Source organism: Lepisosteus oculatus, chromosome 7 (assembly GCF_040954835.1).
Source record: "Lepisosteus oculatus isolate fLepOcu1 chromosome 7, fLepOcu1.hap2, whole genome shotgun sequence".
Taxonomy (NCBI): domain Eukaryota; kingdom Metazoa; phylum Chordata; class Actinopteri; order Semionotiformes; family Lepisosteidae; genus Lepisosteus; species Lepisosteus oculatus.
Window position 1 is genome coordinate 52,162,132 of NC_090702.1, and position 18,058 is coordinate 52,180,189.

Here is an 18,058-nt window from a genome sequence, read left to right on the forward strand (position 1 = left end):
CCCACTCCCAGGGAGATGATGTGCTGCATTTTGGGCCTTGAAACAAGAGCTACACAGTAAAAAGACCAATTGAGGAGACTATGAGCCACTGACTTTATTTTTTGTCACAAAATCTGCAAGCAACCTTATAAACACACTTCTGTAAAATGAAAGACATGAAAATGGTCTTTCAGGACATAAACAAAAGGCTGTTTCATGTAATTGGTACACTTGATTTGTACACAGTATGTCAACAATAAAAAGCTGGAGCTGGGCAGGATGCAGTCAATCTGTGTTAACCAGCTTGTTATCCACCCATCTCCAGACAGCTGCTTCCTCCTGGTAAAAGTAATGGCAACCCCGAGCCTGTCCTCAAAGCACAGGTCTACTCTCCAGAGGGGACAGCACTCACAGTGACAATTTAGAGTCACCAATTAACTTAACCAGTATGTCTTTGGGAGGTGGGAAGTAACCAAATTTAAATGTTGGAGAAAACCCCCAGTGAACACAGGGAAACCATGCAAACTCCACACAGAAGGGTCTCGGCGGGGAAGCCAAGCCAGGACCCGAGAGCTGTCAGGCTACTAACCCCCACTCCACCGCACCCCTTTCTTATAGTTTCATACTAAAATAATGTCCTGTACAAGTACAACAAGGCTGCACCAAGTATGCAGGTCATTACTGAAAGTTCGTTCTTTGTTCTTTTATGTAACGGTCTTCATTATCTGGTAGCTTTTCCATTTTCATGAGTGTCCACCCTGCAAGCAGAGCAATAGAATATACAATATTTCATGTATTTTTATCATATTCATTCATTGATAAAAATAATATTCATTATAAAATATAAATAGAAAAAATAAAATAGTTATATTACTTAGTTATATTACTTTTCATAGCCAATATACTAAAGCCTGATTTGGGAAAGCAGGTAAATTCACACATTTCTTCTGAGCAATTGGTCAAGTGGCTGAGAAAGGCAGGTCATTCCCTATTGCCCTATGGGTAATACAGTATGCTATAAATATTAGATTAAATTAAAATTATGTCATAAACATTTAATTGATATCACAAATCTGTAAGGGTTATTTTTCTGAAAACATGAAAGAGTGACGTGTTTCAGTAATCCGGACAAAAATACAAACCCATTTTCCTCTTTGAGATGTTGGTATAATTCCACTTTGTTGTTCACAGAGCTTAATCGTCCTGCAAATTCCTGATGCTTCCTCGAATTGGCTGCATTTATCCTGTTGGTCCACAGTGTAAATAACGAGACAGGACCTACAATTACAACACTCAGTTTTCATTAACTGAACATTTTTTGGTGCCGAGATCATTTACTGACAGCAAATATACATTTCAACTCTGAATCAAAAGGCAGTAGTTTTGTACTCATCTACTGCTCATGATACAACAAAATAAACTGATACTGACAGAGGCAACTTTGAGAATTTTTAAAAAATCTCTTGATCTCCCTATTAAATGTAATTTGTATTGCTCTACGGCAGTAGTTCACTATCCTTGGCCTGGAGTATCTATGTCTGCTGGTTTTTGTTCCAACTGGTGGCTGTAACAGATCTGCGCTCAGTCCTTTATTTAAAAAAAAGTGTATTAAAAAAGTGTATTATTTTTAACAGTATCAGGAAACAATTTTATGCTGTCTCCCCTTAACCAGCCAATTAAGATTTTTTCCATGCTTTCTTACTGAACAACTCTTAACGGGTAATCAACTGATGATGTTCAGACACAAGTGGAAAGAACACTGTATCAGACGCCCCCACAGTGTGTGACTTCTTCCTTCTGCTGAAGTCCATCAGAGTTATATTTCAGCTAACTCACATGAATGAGAGAAGTCCTGAAATTTAGCACAAGGCAATTCACACCAATTAACGATCTCATGCAGAGTCGGTAGTTTACCTGATGAAAAGGAAGTGCGGTATTAAAACTCAGGTGCGTCAGCAGTGAGGAGCAGTGGTTAGGTTTCTGGACTTGTAAGTGGATGGTTATGGATTTAAATCCCAGGTGAGATGCTGGGACTATACCCTTGAACAAGGCACTTCACCTGAATTGCTCCAGTAAAACATTTAGTTGCATACATGGATATTATTGGATACAAATATTAGCCAAATGAATGAGCCAAACAGTACCTTTAGCTTTTTCCACTGGCTGTATTTCCTCCATTGCCAGACGGGGCTTTTTGTTCAATGGCTCAGGTGAGTCTGGGGAGTCTTTGATGACTTCTGCTTCGATCGACTCCTCCTTCTCCCGGTCCAATGCCCCCTTCAGCCTGAAACAGAAAGAACAGTAAAATGCTTCACTTCTACCCCTACGGTCCAATATCATCTTCCTGGCAACAGAACAGACACACAAGTTACACCATTTCAGTCGCTTCTTAAGACCTATAATGTGGGATGTTCTCAAAAGGGACTGTATGTATTGCTTTGTAAGACCATGATTTGTGATGGGTGTCCAGATATCCCACAAACACCTCATTCCTAGCTGCCTGCAAGGAACTCTGTTAACTCTGTTAAGACAAAAACAGCACAATGATGTTACGTGGCCAACAACTTCAAAACATAGGAATTCAGGAGCACTACCTGAGAAATATTTTCACTTGTGACATAATGTAAATTTGTCTATTTTATTATATTCAAATACAGTCCTTTGTCCCACACATATGCTCACAAATATATTATTATTATTATTATTATTATCACTGCTGCTGTGTTTTAGAAATAAATGGATAAATAAATGGGATGGGGGGACCATGCAAATCTTCTGCAAACAGGTAAGTGCAGTGGTTTTCTTTTATTTTCACGAAACCAGTTTGCGTAGGCCCACTAGAAGAATGTCTACCTGCTGTGAGATCACACCCACCAATCTGGAATCGGTAACTGTGTCCAGACACGTATGGAAAAATTGAGAAGCTGCAGACATGCTCCTTGGCCACTCCTGCTGCTAATTATCTTCTGTCGCACTGTGAGCTGTGTGCCCGACAGAAGAGTTACCGCTGACTAGAGGAGAGGCGTGTCACACTGACATCCCTGCAAGCCTTCAGGCACCCAGAAAGTCGCAGGAGTTGAGGTAAATCTGAGGTGGAAATCTGAGAACATCCTGACAGATACTGACCACCCAACCCCAGTGGTGCTCTCCGCATTTTTAATGTCTGCAGGCTGTGTCATAAAAGCTGTTATGCAGTGAAAATATACCACCCAAGACGTGTGCGGTGGTAAGTTTGGATCTACATGAGTACATGGAAGAGGTGTTAGTGGGCCCAGCAGGGGGCGCTCACCCTGCAGTCCATGTGGGTCCTAATGCCCAGTATAGTGACAGGGACACTATACTGTAAACAGGCACCATCTTTCGGATGAGACGTAAAACTGAGGTCCTGACTCCCTGTGTTCATTAAAAATCCCAGGGTGTTTCTCGAAAAGATTAGGGGTGTAACCCCGGCGTCCTGGCCAAATTTCCCATTGGCCCTTACCAATCATGGCCTCCTAATAATCCCCATCTTGAATTGGCTTCATTACTCTGCTCTCCTCCCCACTGATAGCTGATGTGTGGGGAGCGTTCTGGCGCACTATGGCTGCCGTCACATCATCCAGGTGGATGCTGCACATTGGTGGTGGTGGAGGGGAGTCCCCATTACCTGTAAAGCGCTTTGATTGGAGTGTCCAGAAAGTGTAAGCAATTATTAAGATTATTATTACATGCCACTGTGTAATGAAACCAGTGTGAATCGAGAATGCGTGACAAGACACCCAGCCTTGCTAGGCAGCCTGGCACATGAGGGGCACGGCGCCTCGGACCTCTCCGATTCTTGCCACGTCTTCTCCGCCTCCGCGTCTTTGCCGTTCTTCTCGGCTTTGTCCTCTTTGTCCTCCCTCTTCCTGCCTCTCTTCTTGCGCTCCTCCTCCTCGGGGGGTTTGCTGCGGCAGGCCAGGATGCAGTCCAGGACTCGCTGGTGTCGGTCCGTGCTGCCGATGTGGGCCCTCACCAGCGTCTCCACCTCGTTCCACATGATGCGGTACTGCTCGTCCCTGAGAGACACAAACGGGCAGGACACGGCGTTCAGGACACACATCCAAACAGCTGTTCCTCTCTTCAACTTGGCAGAAGCCGGTCAGACAGGGAGACGGCCGAGGCTCTTACCTTTTGGGGCCTTTTCCTCTTGTCCCCACGGTCGAGATGGGAAGGGGGTCGTTCTTCCTCTCCATGTCGACCAAATTGTAAATGGTCTTCTGACAGGTCAGCACGTCATCCTCTGTCAGACTTTCCTTCACTATTAAACTGGCCAAAGGCACCACCTGGGCACAGAGAGATCGGCACTGAAGTCCAGTTACAGACTCCCTAGGGGCAGCAACAGGCAGGGAGCGAACGTACAAAAGCAAAACCAATGAATGGCTTTAAAGGCAACCATGCAGCCTACAAAGAGAGCAGGTAAGATACTTACAGCCTGCATGTTGAAGATAGTGGTCTGAGAGATGATCATTGGCCAGTACCGTGTGTGCCGTTCTAACTGATCCTTAGCTCTCTCCAAGGGCACTTTATCCGGTGCTTCCAGATGTTTGGAATCCGTGAATGGAGTCAACCGGTTCTCCCTCATAAACTCGCCAAAGTCCTGCACAAAAGGGGAAAACGATCCTACGATTAGCCTCCTGCGTGACCGTCCACATCAAGCACTGCGTTTTAAAAAGGTCAAGCGTAAAGACGTGCACGCGTTTATTTAGGGGCCTTTTTCAGATGTGCTGATAGCCCACATGCAGTCAATTCATTACACTGACACTGTCATTTCTGTCAAGCTAGCTGCTAGAGAGCTACAGCATATGACACAAAAAAGGATCTACAACAATCTCTTCTGAAGTCACTGGGCAGTAATGTCCACACAGTTCAAAAGACACGAAGACTTCTCGCTCATCCATGGGAAGATGATTACTGAGGCATGGATTACATGAATGTAATAGCTCAGGTAGGCCCCCCGCACTTACAGTGATCCTGTAATCGGTGACTCTGCCTCCACAGCCCTCACTGATGGAGGGGGGGTCCTCCAGGGTGGAGCGTGTGCTGCTCAGCACATGCAGGAAGATCTCCCCGCCGTGGCTGCTGAGCATGTGGCTGATCACTTTGGATCCCGACTTGCGTGGCTGTTCCAGCAACACTGACCGACCTGCGGAGCAAGCGAAAAGCTTTCACGATGGATGAGACAGGGCAACCAGCTGAGCCTGCCTTACAGGCTTTCCTTTGTGGGTAAACATTCAGTTCCTTTGAGGGTAAGAGGAGGAAACTGAGATATCTTGCAATTGCACTCAAAAGATATATTACAATAAAGCCTACACTTATTCACAGGACTTTGCTCTGCTAGAAGTCTCCCATTGTGAGAACCTACATGTTTCTGTTAAGTCAAGCGTAGTCCACACATCAAGTGGATCTTCCACCAGATCACAACATACACATGCAGGGACATATTCCTGCATGTACGCCATTGTACAGACATTGTGGGCTAAGAGAAAGCTAAAAGTTTGCTTTAAATTAAGGTCGGTAAGCAGTCTGGCTGCCTGACCTTATCAATGCTGTTTTTATGTGCGTATTTCAGTTATCCAAAGCCCCCCTATTTAAGATCCTGCTACCACCTCGCCAACCCAGCCATGTCACAGCACGAAGAAAAACAATTTGATTCTCTAAAGGTACTTAAATTGGAACTCTCTCCCCTTACCGTTCAAAAGAAAGTTTGTCAAGCAAGAAGATGGCCTGCTGTTGACATCCACAGGTGAAATGCGATAGGCACCAGTGCAAAAATGCAACTCTGAAATGTAAATAAAAAAAGATGGAAGGTAAAAAGGGTTACAGGCAAGCATATGCCCTTATTAAAACAGCAGAAAGCAGGCCTCTGTTCCTGATCTTCAGGGGAGCTTGAACGCTACAGCAACCCCTGGGCAATGTGGAAGAGCTTGGCCTGTGGTAGTCGAGCTCAGGGGACCTTCACACGTGAACTCCACTACACCACAGAGGGAACAGCAAGGCCCAATGGAATCCTGGTTTTGTTTGAAAGACTTCACTCAACAAAGACCTAAAACAAAAGCCTTTCCGAAAACAAAACAAAGCCGAAAGACTTTGTCAAAACAACATGCACAGCTAAGGCCAGGGATTCCCACAGGTGCATACAGGCCAGACAGGCCGCCTGGCCAAAGGCTGGCAATGTCTCAGGCAGCATGACTCACTCTGCTAGAGCAAGCAGAATGAAACCATTCTGACACTGACACTTACCAACACTATTAGTGCGTGGGGTGCACCACTTCAACGTCACCGTTTCTTTCAGGCTGCTGTCTCTGCTGTTACTGCCAGGAGGGTGCAGATCTCCTGTTCAACCAATCGAAAAACAGGTTGTTAAATCTAGAAAATGAAAGCGCGTTCTTTTTGATGATTCAGAAAACACTATGGTAAGTGACTGTTATGGCAGTAATTACCTGATGCAATTTGTGATTGGAAGTGTTTTATTTCTTTGGCTCAGGTAATTTAAACCCATTAGCTGTAATTCTAAATCAGTCACCTGAGAAAGGAAATCCAGGAAGCAATCCAATCATGCTCTTTGAAATTCTATACACAAGAAAGGCAGACATACAGCCATCTTTGCTATCCTACGATTGCACTTTTTTTGTTTTCCATTTGAAATTTGTGAAACATTCCCTACCAGGACGAATCAAACTTTATGTACTTAAAACGTACTGAGCAGACTTTACAATGTAACTAGTGCACATATGTGCATACTTACTTTATTCTAAATGATGCCAAAGAGGGAAGTGCTGTTAAGCCTTTAAAACTAAATTGAAAGTGACTGCAATTCACTGTTCTCATAGACCATTAAATGCTCTCTAGGATGAAGTCAGTTTGATCAGTTTATAATCTGGTATAAAAAGTCTGAATAAAAGACTTCCATTTATCATCAGTCAACTTACACAAAAGTAAAGAAAGCACAGAACAATCAGTATCTCACATTTGGCTTCAGTGTGCCTGTAATTGCTGCTTTTCAGTGTGGAATTAACCTCTACCCATACACCGTATGACATAAAAGGAAAGAATGAAACAGATTCAGGACTTTTTTTGTCTGTATTAAAGAAGGGCAATTAATATAAAACAATCAACACTGGTTGTTTTGATCGTTTTCTTACGTACCACTCTTTATGAATTCCATGTGTGCATCTTTGTGGTGAAGTAACTCAACGTCATAATTAGCAGAAGTGTTTGCGTGCTGTTCTTCCTTCATGTCAAAAAAAGGCAAAATGGAGTCTGTTAAATCAGGAAATGGCTACTCTTAATAGTTTGTTAGATCACATGAAATGCTACCGAAGAGATTGGGCTGACTTATATTTCTCAGATCATTCAAACCGAAGTAATATTACCAGACAGGAAGGTTACATACTGTATGCACTGAGGTTGGCCATTTTTCCTAAATAAATTCACACACAGCTTAAGACACATTTACCCAGATAAAAGGCATCTTAATGTTTTGCTTATAATTTATTTTCATGCATGTCCAATTCCATTTTCCAGATCTATCCTTGCCACTGCAGGTCACTGCTGTAAACCACAAAAGGCAGCTGACCAGTCCAGTCTGTCACCTCAGGGGAAGTGGCTGACTTTGATTTTCCAGCCACTGATTTGAACATTGTACAGTGCTGTGTTATAAATCTTAACAGATTGTTATGTTCATACTCTGCTTTGGAAAAAAAACTCTCCTCACCCAGATACAGTAGCAACATTACTGTCCTAAGCTCAATCCACTGAAGGTCTTCTCCAGATGTGAAATATAAAAAAGAACTCAATAAATATAGCATTAATGCTGGTTGTCTGCTTGATAAGTCGACAATAACAGTATCAGCTACTTTTGATGTGGCTGACTTCCAGAGCTGATTCAGTTTTATGATCCAGCATGACTTTCTAAAATCAACAAAAATCAGTCCACTGGTCAGCAAAGGATCAGTCCATTCTTCTGAAAACACGGCACAGTACTGATAATGACATAAACATCCTTGCAAGAGTTCAGAATTACTTACAAAACTGTATCCTGTGCATAAAATCCGACACAAGTGTTTGACAGCCTCTGCCTGTTGCTTAGGGAGTCCCACAAGGTTCCATCCTGGGTCCTGCTCTTTTCTCCATCTGTATTAACAGCTGAAGATTTGGGCAACCCTCTTATCCACATCTACCCTGAAGATATCTCAACAGCATCTGATTTGTCATGGGTGATAACCAATTAACTGTTTAGTTTTAAGTGTGTTTTGTTTGTGATAAAATTAAATGCATGCTATTTGATAGAAAATAACTAGAACTGCCCCCTTTGTAACATTACCAAAATTTTTACTTCATGATAAACTCATGAATAAAAATCCACAGTTCAAATGTCCACTGTCTCAATCTTTATGACTGAATGGATTATAAAGCTGTTCTTGAGAACCTGTTGCCTCAGACTGGATGGGTGCCCCTCTATTAACCTCATGCGATTTTTATCGATTTTTTTGATCGAGAAGTCTTCTCTGCATACCAGACAAATGCCTCACTGGCTTAAGCATTCACAGATCTTTGTTCATGAAACGACCTCGCCATCTTCATAATGTATTTCCAATCACGATTTAACAAACTAATCCACCCAAGAGCAACAAACAACTCTGGGCTCAAGTCATTTCAATTTGCCTCTGCCAATGAGCACAAGAATTAGCAGAGTGAACAGAAGCTGAACAACTTTGTACCTGAAGGATTTTTCAGCAAGTTGATGAAACCTTTTCTGCCTGACACTTACACTTGTTAATGCTGCCACTCCCTGTTGTGTTACATTTTATTGACGGTTCTTTCTTTCACTGCTTTGTTTTCTATGTAATTATAGCATAATGCTCTTGGCTATATAGGCCATTAATATAAATTTGGGTGGGTAGCTGTGTCAGCATGCGTAGGCTGCAAAGGAACAAGTGACAGGTTTATTCCATGCTGAAAAAAAGAAGAAAGAAAGAAAAAAGAAAACACAGCTCACACCTGAAGAAGCCTCCACGGCTGAAACGTTGTGTTTTCTTTCTCTTTTTTTCAGCATGGAATAAACCTATTACTTGTTCCTTTGCATCAATATAAATGGCAATTTATTCTCAACTGATTTGTCAAGTTAAATAAAAGGTCATTATTATTATTTGCAACAACTGCATCATGGCTGTCTCAAGTGACTGGAAGACATATGTCTTCAAATGCTTTGTTTTCACACAAAAGATGAGTTACTTAATGTAATAAGTATTAAATACTATACATCCTGAAACCTTTTAATATTTCATTACTCCTCATTGTTGATAATGTAACATTAGTCACCATGAGATTTGCCTGAATCACACTGGTGGACTAAATGCATTACAGTTGGTCTAAAGACCTCAAATTCCAGTAGAATAAAGATGAGTCATTATTAAAACATTTCAACAAACCAGTCCAGAACTTTGGCAAGTCTGTGCTTGTACTTAAGGGATTTCATAAAGCAAAGTCCATAGGGTGAGCATTCTCAAAAAGCACTGCTATCATTTCGTAAAAAGACCTGAAAAACAGGTACAGTAGATAGGTATTTTCTTAGGAAAAATATTAGCTGACGATTAATTCCACGACAAACCTGATTTCTAAGAAGGCTTACATTCCGAGTAGGTGGTGAGTTGCTAAGTCTTAAAGCAGTGTGAATTCAGAGTTTCATTCACATCAGGGCATACTGAGAACCTGTGCATACAGTATTGAGTTTGAAGTGCAAAACGTTCTCGAGGGTAAAGGCGGGGTGAACAGATTGCAGTGGCATGCCCTTTGATCATTGCAAAAATAAAAGAGGTCCAAAAGAAAACCAAACACACAACACTCTTAACTACCAAGGAAAGGTAAAACATCAACACAGAAGTGCAACGAGTACAAACACATCTCATTTGCCACTGAAGACACATATTTCTTTCATTTAAGTGACCAACGACAGGAACATCTCAAACATCGTAAGAAAATGTTGAGTTTCAACATGATGCCAAAAGCAAAAAAATCTAAAAACACTGCTTCAGAATGAAGCAGTACTTTTAAATATATGAAGGTATATAATGCTTCAGTACATACAAAACCAATATAAAGTGAGTTTAATGAAATACTGGAAGAGTCTACATTTTCTATGCTGTGCAAAATTCCCTGCACAAAGTGAGCTCGACTAACAAACCCTGAGAAACACAGTACACCACTTCCGAAAAAAGCTCTTCCATTTACAGGGTGTGATTTTGAAAAGAGATTATAACTTTCCAAGTTAGATGGAGATGGTTTCTGCATGAAATATAAATACAATACACATTCTTTCATAATGAACATAATCTACTAAAACGCAATAACTCACCCAGATAATATCCTGATATCCTGAATCAACTTTCTTTTCCACAAAAAAATATTTATGGGCATGGAGTTTTTTTCTTTATTCAAAGACAGACACTAGATAAAAACGTATTTTGTTGCACAGCAGAATTAATATAAGAATCTAGATGATGGCATGTTTTGTATGGTTAACAAACTGAAAATTATTTCAAGAAGGAGCTATAAGACGCACTCCAAAACTGGCGCGTGCTACACCACTGGGCTGCTAACCAGCTGTATTCTGTGTAAAACAATAATCTGGATTAGACAGATTAAATCATAAATCAGTGAGGAAGAGATAAAAATATTAATTGAGATGCACAAAACTAAATATTACTACAGCATTTTACAAGAAAGATCTGGGGCAATAATAATATTTTTTCATATATTAACAGCACCGTCAAGAAACAATATCTCTGTATGGGGTCTCTAGTTAACCCCAAACCAGCTACTGAGAAGTATAGGAAACGCAAAAAAAGGACACGGTTAGGGACAAAACTGGCAGGCCAGACTAGGAGAATAAGGAGAAATATACAAAAAGGACAAATAATGAGTGTTCTGGCACTTAATCCAGAAGAGTCATCAATCACTAATGAACACAATACGAAGGATCACAGACAGAGTAACAAGCTACTAGAGCAGGTGAAGAGACACAGATCAACCACATGTGAAAAGCTATATTATTGGTCAACAGGGGAGGTTGGAGCAGCTTACAACAATATAGCCTTTAGTTTTGTGATCCTTCTTGTACGGAAAATGTACTAACCTGGTCACAGACATTGAATGTGGGCTAGCGAAACAGAAAATATGATATGAAAAGAAAAGCAATATAAAGATCATTTCGATAGGATGTTATGTTTACAAAAAAAATACATAACAAGGCTAAAAGAAGCAAGGCGGAGAGCATCGCTGCAGGACTGGGCCACACGCCTTACCTTCATGGGGATGTTGGTGATGGTGGTGGAGGCCAGGTCAAAGTGCTGCTGAACGAGAATGTTCAGCTTGGACGCAAGATGCCTTCCTGCACGCACACTATGGACCTCGCTGGTCAAGAAAGGGGAGATCTAGAACAAAAGCAATCAGCATCTGGGCAGGAGAGACATACGTGCGTCCTACCGGATCAGCGCTTGCGTCTTGCCTCATGGTGAGAGGACAACCGCTATCTTAAATCAAGAAAAGGTGGGGCGTTGCGGTACAAGTTCGAACCCGAGTTATAACACCAGCTGATTCCGAGCAGGATTCTCTAAGAGACAGCGCAGAATTGGCTGAGCACCACTGAGAGCAGGGTGAGTCAGCCAGGCCTCTCTTGGCTCTCACTGACTGACCCCTTAGGCCTCCTGGGCAGACAGGGCTGTGAGTGAGTGCACCTCTCCTCCATTCAGCGCTGCACCTCCACTACAGGGCTCCGGTACCCGGGAGAAGTGGAAAGGAGACAGGAGGGAGTCTGCCTGTACTTCCTCATTCTCTCCCCTGAGAGGTCACGGGGTTCACAGCCAGCAGCCGAGACGTGGGAAAACACACAACACAATGGGGCAGGAATAACAACAAATAACTGCTGACTCCAAATTCTGAGTGGGTCATCTAACATGTTCCTTAGTGAGAGAAATACGTCTCAATTGCTTTTTTAATTTCTGCCACAGGCCAGTATATTGGGAAAGAAGAAAACCGACATTGCCAGGGGTGCAAAACATTAACGTACAAAACAATTTAAGACACCGTACGGCAAAAGGCAGAGGAAATAATATTTTAAAATATTTTCAATTAAAAAAACATTACTAGCTCTACAAAACCTGGAACAACACTGTCTCTTTTTCTCTTTTTCAGCAGAGATGGTGCTCTTTTTGGGGCAAAGTGACGCCTCTCTGGCTTAAAATCCCAGGAGGTTCGCTCACGACAGATACCTCTTTCCTGGGCCGGTCTGAAACCAGTGTGTCATCTCCCGAGGGGTAGGTGTGAATCAGGACCAGCTCACACTGCTGAATCTGCATCAGCCTGGAAGGGAAAATGCGGAATGGAAAACGGAAGTCTGCATCTCCTTAAAATTACTTCCAAAATGTTCGTGCTGCCCTGACCACATCTGTTACACACATGGCAGAAAAAAAAGTATTTCTTAATTACAGGTAGGACATCACTAAAGGTAATTTATATTCTTATAGATAACCAAGGACAGTTTGATGTTATGTGTTTAGACAATGATACTGAAAGATTTTTTTTTACATTTTTATAGGTTCTTATCCACATGTCTCTGATTGCAGGCTAACACTCTCTGCCTCCTCAGGGAGATGTGAAGTAAAATAAATAAATTCCACACACTTCTATAGAGCACTTATTTGGAATTTCCAATCAAAACTCTTTACAGGTAATGGGGACTCCCCTCCACCACCACCAATGTGGAGTCCCCATGGCAGCCATAGTGCACCAGTATGCTCACCACACACCAGTTCCATGACTGGTAAGTCACACCCCTACTCTATTCCAGAAACGCCCTGAGATTTTTAATGACCTCGAATTACCCGGTACACGAAGACGCACTATGTGCTCACCGATCTGAGCCCGCTGCCAGTTTGTTTTGCTCTAGTATGGTCTCCTGGACACAGTCCTCCAGCATTCGGACATGGGTGTCACTAGAGGCAGAAGAGTGGGAGAGAATATATGAACGAGTACAGTCGAGAGGAGGCCATTCTGCCCCCCGGGCATGTTCGGTACTTGCTAGCTGATTGACCTGAGAACAGCTGAACAGGGAGTATTGACGGCGCATAAAAAACAAGTATTAAAGCCAAACTTTTTTAACAAGCAGGGAAGGGGAGGCGTTCTGCAGCTGCTCCTGTATCCTCCCACCTCCAAAGCCTGGTTGGGCTTGACTAGATATTATAAATCATTCCTTCCTGCATGGCCCTGTACTGGATTGGCATCCTTTCCAGGTCGAGGGCAGTGCAGTGCCCTCGGTCCCATCTTGCGCCCTTCGATGAACGCACAGAAGAGCAAAAACTGAATTCTATTCTGGAGGGAGAGGAGACTGGTTTTCTGTGCAGCCCAGTGTCCCCAACTATTTCTCAGATGAGTACTGTGACCAGGATTACATCACAACTTCTTACCCACATGTCTCTGATGAGGCTGACACTCTGACACACCTGTCATCACAAAGTAAAATCCCAGCAATTAAAGATGGGTTCCCACTTGGGTAGAAGCAGAGCATTCCTGACAAAAAGCCACCTTCAATAACCGAGCAGGTCTATAACCTTTGACACGATCCGGGTCCGAGTCGGAGATGCTCCTGGCCCAGTCAATACCTCTTTGCGTTGGTAATGCAGATAATCCGGCCCCTGTTGCTAACTCTGTCGGCCATGTCCATCATGGCTGTGCGGGCTTCATGCTGGTACTCGGTGATCTTACACAGGGCTTCCACTGCAGACACTAATCCATGGAGGATGCTACAGCACTCTGGGTCCTCGCGAGGGTTAGGTGGCCCCACAGCTGCCAGTGCAGACATCAGCTTCATCCACAGACATCAACAAGAGAGAGAAGAAGGATCTTTGAGGATAAGCAGACTAAAAGGGACTTTTATTTCTTAATGAGGATAAAAACAGAGTGTAGTAGGATCTTGACATTGGAAAATATAACATATGTGAATTCTCTTATTCGTGATTCGGTAAACTTGGACATTAGGAGTAACACCCCTACTCTTTTCGAGAAAGACCCTGGGATTTTAAATGACCATAGAGAGGCAAGACCTCAGTTTTAAGTCTTATCTGAAGGATGCCGCCATGTTAAGTAGCTGCTGGCAGTTCCTGATGAATGTCAGACCGTAACCCACTTTAAGATTGGCCTATTCTTGAGCCTTGCCAATTCATATTGCACTACTAAAGGCCTTATTTGGACAATGGGTTTTCCTCTGAGGAACTTGCCTAACTGTAGGTGGGCTGACAAATGCAGGTAAACACAGATCAACAAAATAATCAATGGATCCTAGAACTCAGTGTAGAAATGCAGCAGACAAAAAGTGGAAAATAAGAGAGAGAGACAGAGAAGAAGGAACACCATCAACCTTCTCTTCCTCTAAGCTTGTGCCATGCAAGAGGAGCTTGCCCTAACCTTTCTTGGAGACTGTGTTCTGGTAAAGTAATTTGTAACTTGTTTTAGAGAGCATGCTGTTATATTTAGTTTGGGAAATTCAGATTTGCTTTATTATTTCCTCAAGTTAAAAACGTTCTCTCTTGATATGGTGATACATTTTTAGAACAGGGAGACAGATTCCCTTTCACTTTTGGGCATCCATTTTGCAAAGTGGGAGATTTAGTCTTGGGACATGTTCTTTCATTTAGGATACAGGGTATTTCTCTTGCTGGCAAGGTGATGCACAGTGTTCAGATAACAGGGGTAGAATTCTGTGTTTATAGGTCTGTAGGACGTAGGCTCCTGAAATTCAGTTTTGTTGTGCAATGTTTTGTGTTTAGTTGTGTTATCATATTGTTAATCAATGTTTGTCCATCCAAGGTTTGACTCAGATTCTATTACTCTTTTAACAGAGCTGTACCGGATAATACAAAGAACTCACGTGCCTCAAACTGTTACCTACTTCTCCGTTACGTTTTTAATATTTTCAATCAGATTTTTATATTCTGCTCTCACCAATTGGAAACAACATAATATCCATATCATTTATTTTGTTTCTCAATGTACGAGCTGATGTCTTCTTCCTCTCTTATGGCACACTATATTGGATATAAACATCTGAATTCACACTTCTGTTACCTCTTGTATGTTCTGGTCTTCCTGCTTCCAGCTGTTCAGAATATGGAACTCGGAATCACTTACGATGTAATTAACCTTAAACGACACAGCACAGTACACAGATGTAACAGAATGAAAGTACATTCTCACTGACAGGCTTCATGAACACAGAGACTTTCAATAGCCAGTATCTGTTTTTGTGCATTTTCATCCGACTCTGTTGGATTCTAATAACTACACACTTCTGCCGCTGCTTCTTTCAGATATAAAGAAAAAACGTGTTTTAACTGCTTCATGTCTCACTGGAAAAGGGCTCAACAACCAAAACGTTGTGTTTCTCCTTTAAGTTCTTTGAAAATGTAGGCCCATTGTATGCAACAACCTTGAAGTTGTCAGCATGATGAAACATATTATAAACTAGGGGAGAATTTGGGGTTTCCGTGCAATTTAATTAAATTCTAACTTATACAGGAGAGTACACATGATGTGTTAATGACAGTAAAATTAAGGAAGAAGCCAATCCGAATTTTACATTGATCTTGGCATTCAGAGCAAAAGGACATGGTTTAGTGATATGAACAGGGTAGTCCAATCTTGGTCCTGGAGGACCAGCTGTATCTGCGGCTGTTCAAGGTTTCAAGGTCTTTTTAGAGCACCTGACATGCTGGGATAGGCTGCTAAACTGGTTCAGTTCAACAAGTAACCAGCTGGTCTGGCTTGGTAACAGCAAAGTCGGAGTGAAAACCCGCCAGGAGCAGAATTGGATAGCCCCGGATATGACCCTTCCAAATCTTTACCCGTACCAGCTTCTTAGTAGGGTAGATGTCATAGAGTATTCTGCAGTATTCTAGGGAGCACTCCACCGCGCAGGTCCACAGGGACTTCGAGACAGGGGCCAAGGGGATGATGCCCTGGGTGCGGTTCTTCATCAGCATGTCAAACTCCACCTGCTGTCTGCACGACTCTGCCATGTACGGGCAATGATCCACCACAAACACGGTTTTGTGAGATGCCGAGAAGGTCTTCATCTTTAGCTCAACTAGCAGGTACACCGGAAAAACAAATAAAAAAAGAATGTAAACAGGGAGGGAAATGCAACAAAACCCCAAAAACGCTCAACAGAACACCTCGAGATTAATTTGAAACCTTCTGTACAAAATGTGCTCCTATCTACAAATAAAAACCTGCTAGATTCTAAGCAATACATGCAAGCAATACTTTGTGATTTTCTACAGAAAATCAGATATCTTAATATCCAACCTCTGGCTGTTTTTCTGCCTTTAGTTTCATGATTTGTGCTTTCATGTGTAAGCAGTGGTATTTCATATCTCACCAGGACTGACCCACTGCCTTCTAGTTTGTCCCTTACGACTAATTTCACGACTTCAACGGTCTCCTGAACCCAATATAGTTGCTTTGGTGCAGCACAAAATAGGAAAGATTGGGCTACTTTCTACTTAAGCAATTTTCTTTATGTTTATGTGAATACAATTAAATACAGTCTTGTGCTTAAAAGTAATTATTACGATGACACGAACTGGTATGTGACTTTTTACTTTTGGGGTGAAATCATATTATTTCTATCTTAATATTGTTCTTAATATTTAAATTTTATATATTATTGGTAATGCGTATATTACCAAACTAGGGGGGCAAACTGCGACCCATACCAAAAATATCTTATGCAATAGTAACTACGATTACTCATAATATTAATAATAATCAGGCCAAAATCACTCAGCTCCGAAAGGCATGTGCTAACTGTGGCCACAATAATGACACTAACAATGTACTGTATATCATCGCGCCTGCCTGTTTGAAACTTTAAAAGAATATATTATATTTGAAAGTCAAGATATTTAGCTGAAATAACTGCAACCCTTCGGCACCTTCTAATAAAAAAAAAACTTTGCCTGGAGTCATATTTATTTTTTAATGGCATTTTCCGAATAAACTGTTAGGGAGTCTAATTTAACTAACCTTATATGTAGTATTTGCCATATTTACCATTTTGAAAGTGAAGATTACATGCATCTATCGTTGCATAAAACGTGCAGTTGACAAATAAAAATATCTAAAATGTGGCACGGTCGATTTACCAATTAATTTTATGACTACTCCCGGAATAAATATAAATGCATATCTAGGACTACCGCAAAAGATCTCTGTACTTTATGGTGAGTGAAGTAAGGAGGAAATGCAAAACAGCACACCCGCGCTCATTAGAAACGCTGTATCTCTAAAATAACCCAGTATTACACCATGTATACCTGCTCTTCAGAAGCTTATGAGACGTAAAAAACGCGGAAAGCTCACTTTACCTCGTACTGATCAGCTAAATCCAAAGATGACCACGGTTTTAACGATCGACGTGGGGCGAGCAGAAATTATGCCTTTTCATAATCAAGAGAAAAACAAACCACTCAAGAGTGTCATCTGTGGTGTTTCTAATCCCTTTTACACTGAGTCTTCCCGTGTTTTCATTTCATTGTTGCTGTAGCACAATTAGGATATAAAAAAACTCAGAAAGTTCACAGAATTGCGTTTATTGCATTACAACAGAGGAAATACATCCATACAGCTATGTGTCTTTGGTCCGTTACTGATTACAGGTCGGGAGGAAAACGTGTCTGTGTACAATGGTTCCCGCACCTTCAGCGAGGACATCATCGCCAGAAGGAGGCCAAGCGTGCCTGTACTTGGTACTTGTGTTCTCGGTACAGATATCCGTACACAAAACGAGAAATTGATTATTTCGATCCGATAAAATAATAATAAATTAATGAGCAATATACAAATATGCATCATACATATTTGTAGATCGGCATTTTTGTCAATAAATCTTCATTTATCTGCCTCTCAACTGCAAAACATTGCTAGAGGTTTAAAGAAATAATGGGGTTTTGCATATTGCATCTTGCACATTGAACTGGTCACAGTGGGGAGGGGGGGTGTCACT

The 18,058-nt window shown here is 41.8% G+C and overlaps 1 protein-coding gene across 1 annotated transcript; it reads right to left on the bottom strand.

Moving 5' to 3' along the window:
- Positions 1 to 79: 79 nt before the first annotated feature.
- On the bottom strand, positions 80 to 17,716 carry ints13 (integrator complex subunit 13). Its single transcript, XM_006633152.3, has 17 exons — positions 17,421 to 17,716; positions 15,903 to 16,138; positions 15,121 to 15,195; positions 13,659 to 13,861; positions 12,912 to 12,992; positions 12,270 to 12,360; positions 11,304 to 11,432; positions 7,147 to 7,231; positions 6,241 to 6,333; positions 5,690 to 5,779; positions 4,965 to 5,143; positions 4,430 to 4,597; positions 4,129 to 4,283; positions 3,786 to 4,016; positions 2,124 to 2,263; positions 1,122 to 1,257; positions 80 to 737 (listed from the first exon to the last, which is right to left on the bottom strand). The coding sequence occupies exons 2-17, from the start codon at positions 16,125 to 16,127 to the stop codon at positions 701 to 703; spliced, it is 2,118 nt and encodes a 705-aa protein (XP_006633215.1). The 5' UTR covers positions 16,128 to 16,138; positions 17,421 to 17,716; the 3' UTR covers positions 80 to 700.
- Between the last annotated feature and the right edge of the window lie 342 nt (positions 17,717 to 18,058).

Bases quoted from the DNA above. Each gene is read 5' to 3' on its own strand.
- ints13 (XM_006633152.3), bottom strand. From the start codon at position 16,127: ATGAAGACCTTCTCGGCATCTCACAAAACCGTGTTTGTGGTGGATCAT. The intron at 6,334-7,146 runs GTACGTAAGAAA...TTGGTTGAACAG, and splicing joins CATGGAATTCATAAAGAGTG to GAGATCTGCACCCTCCTGGC. The intron at 5,144-5,689 runs GTAAGGGGAGAG...CTTGCTCCGCAG, and splicing joins GACAAACTTTCTTTTGAACG to GTCGGTCAGTGTTGCTGGAA.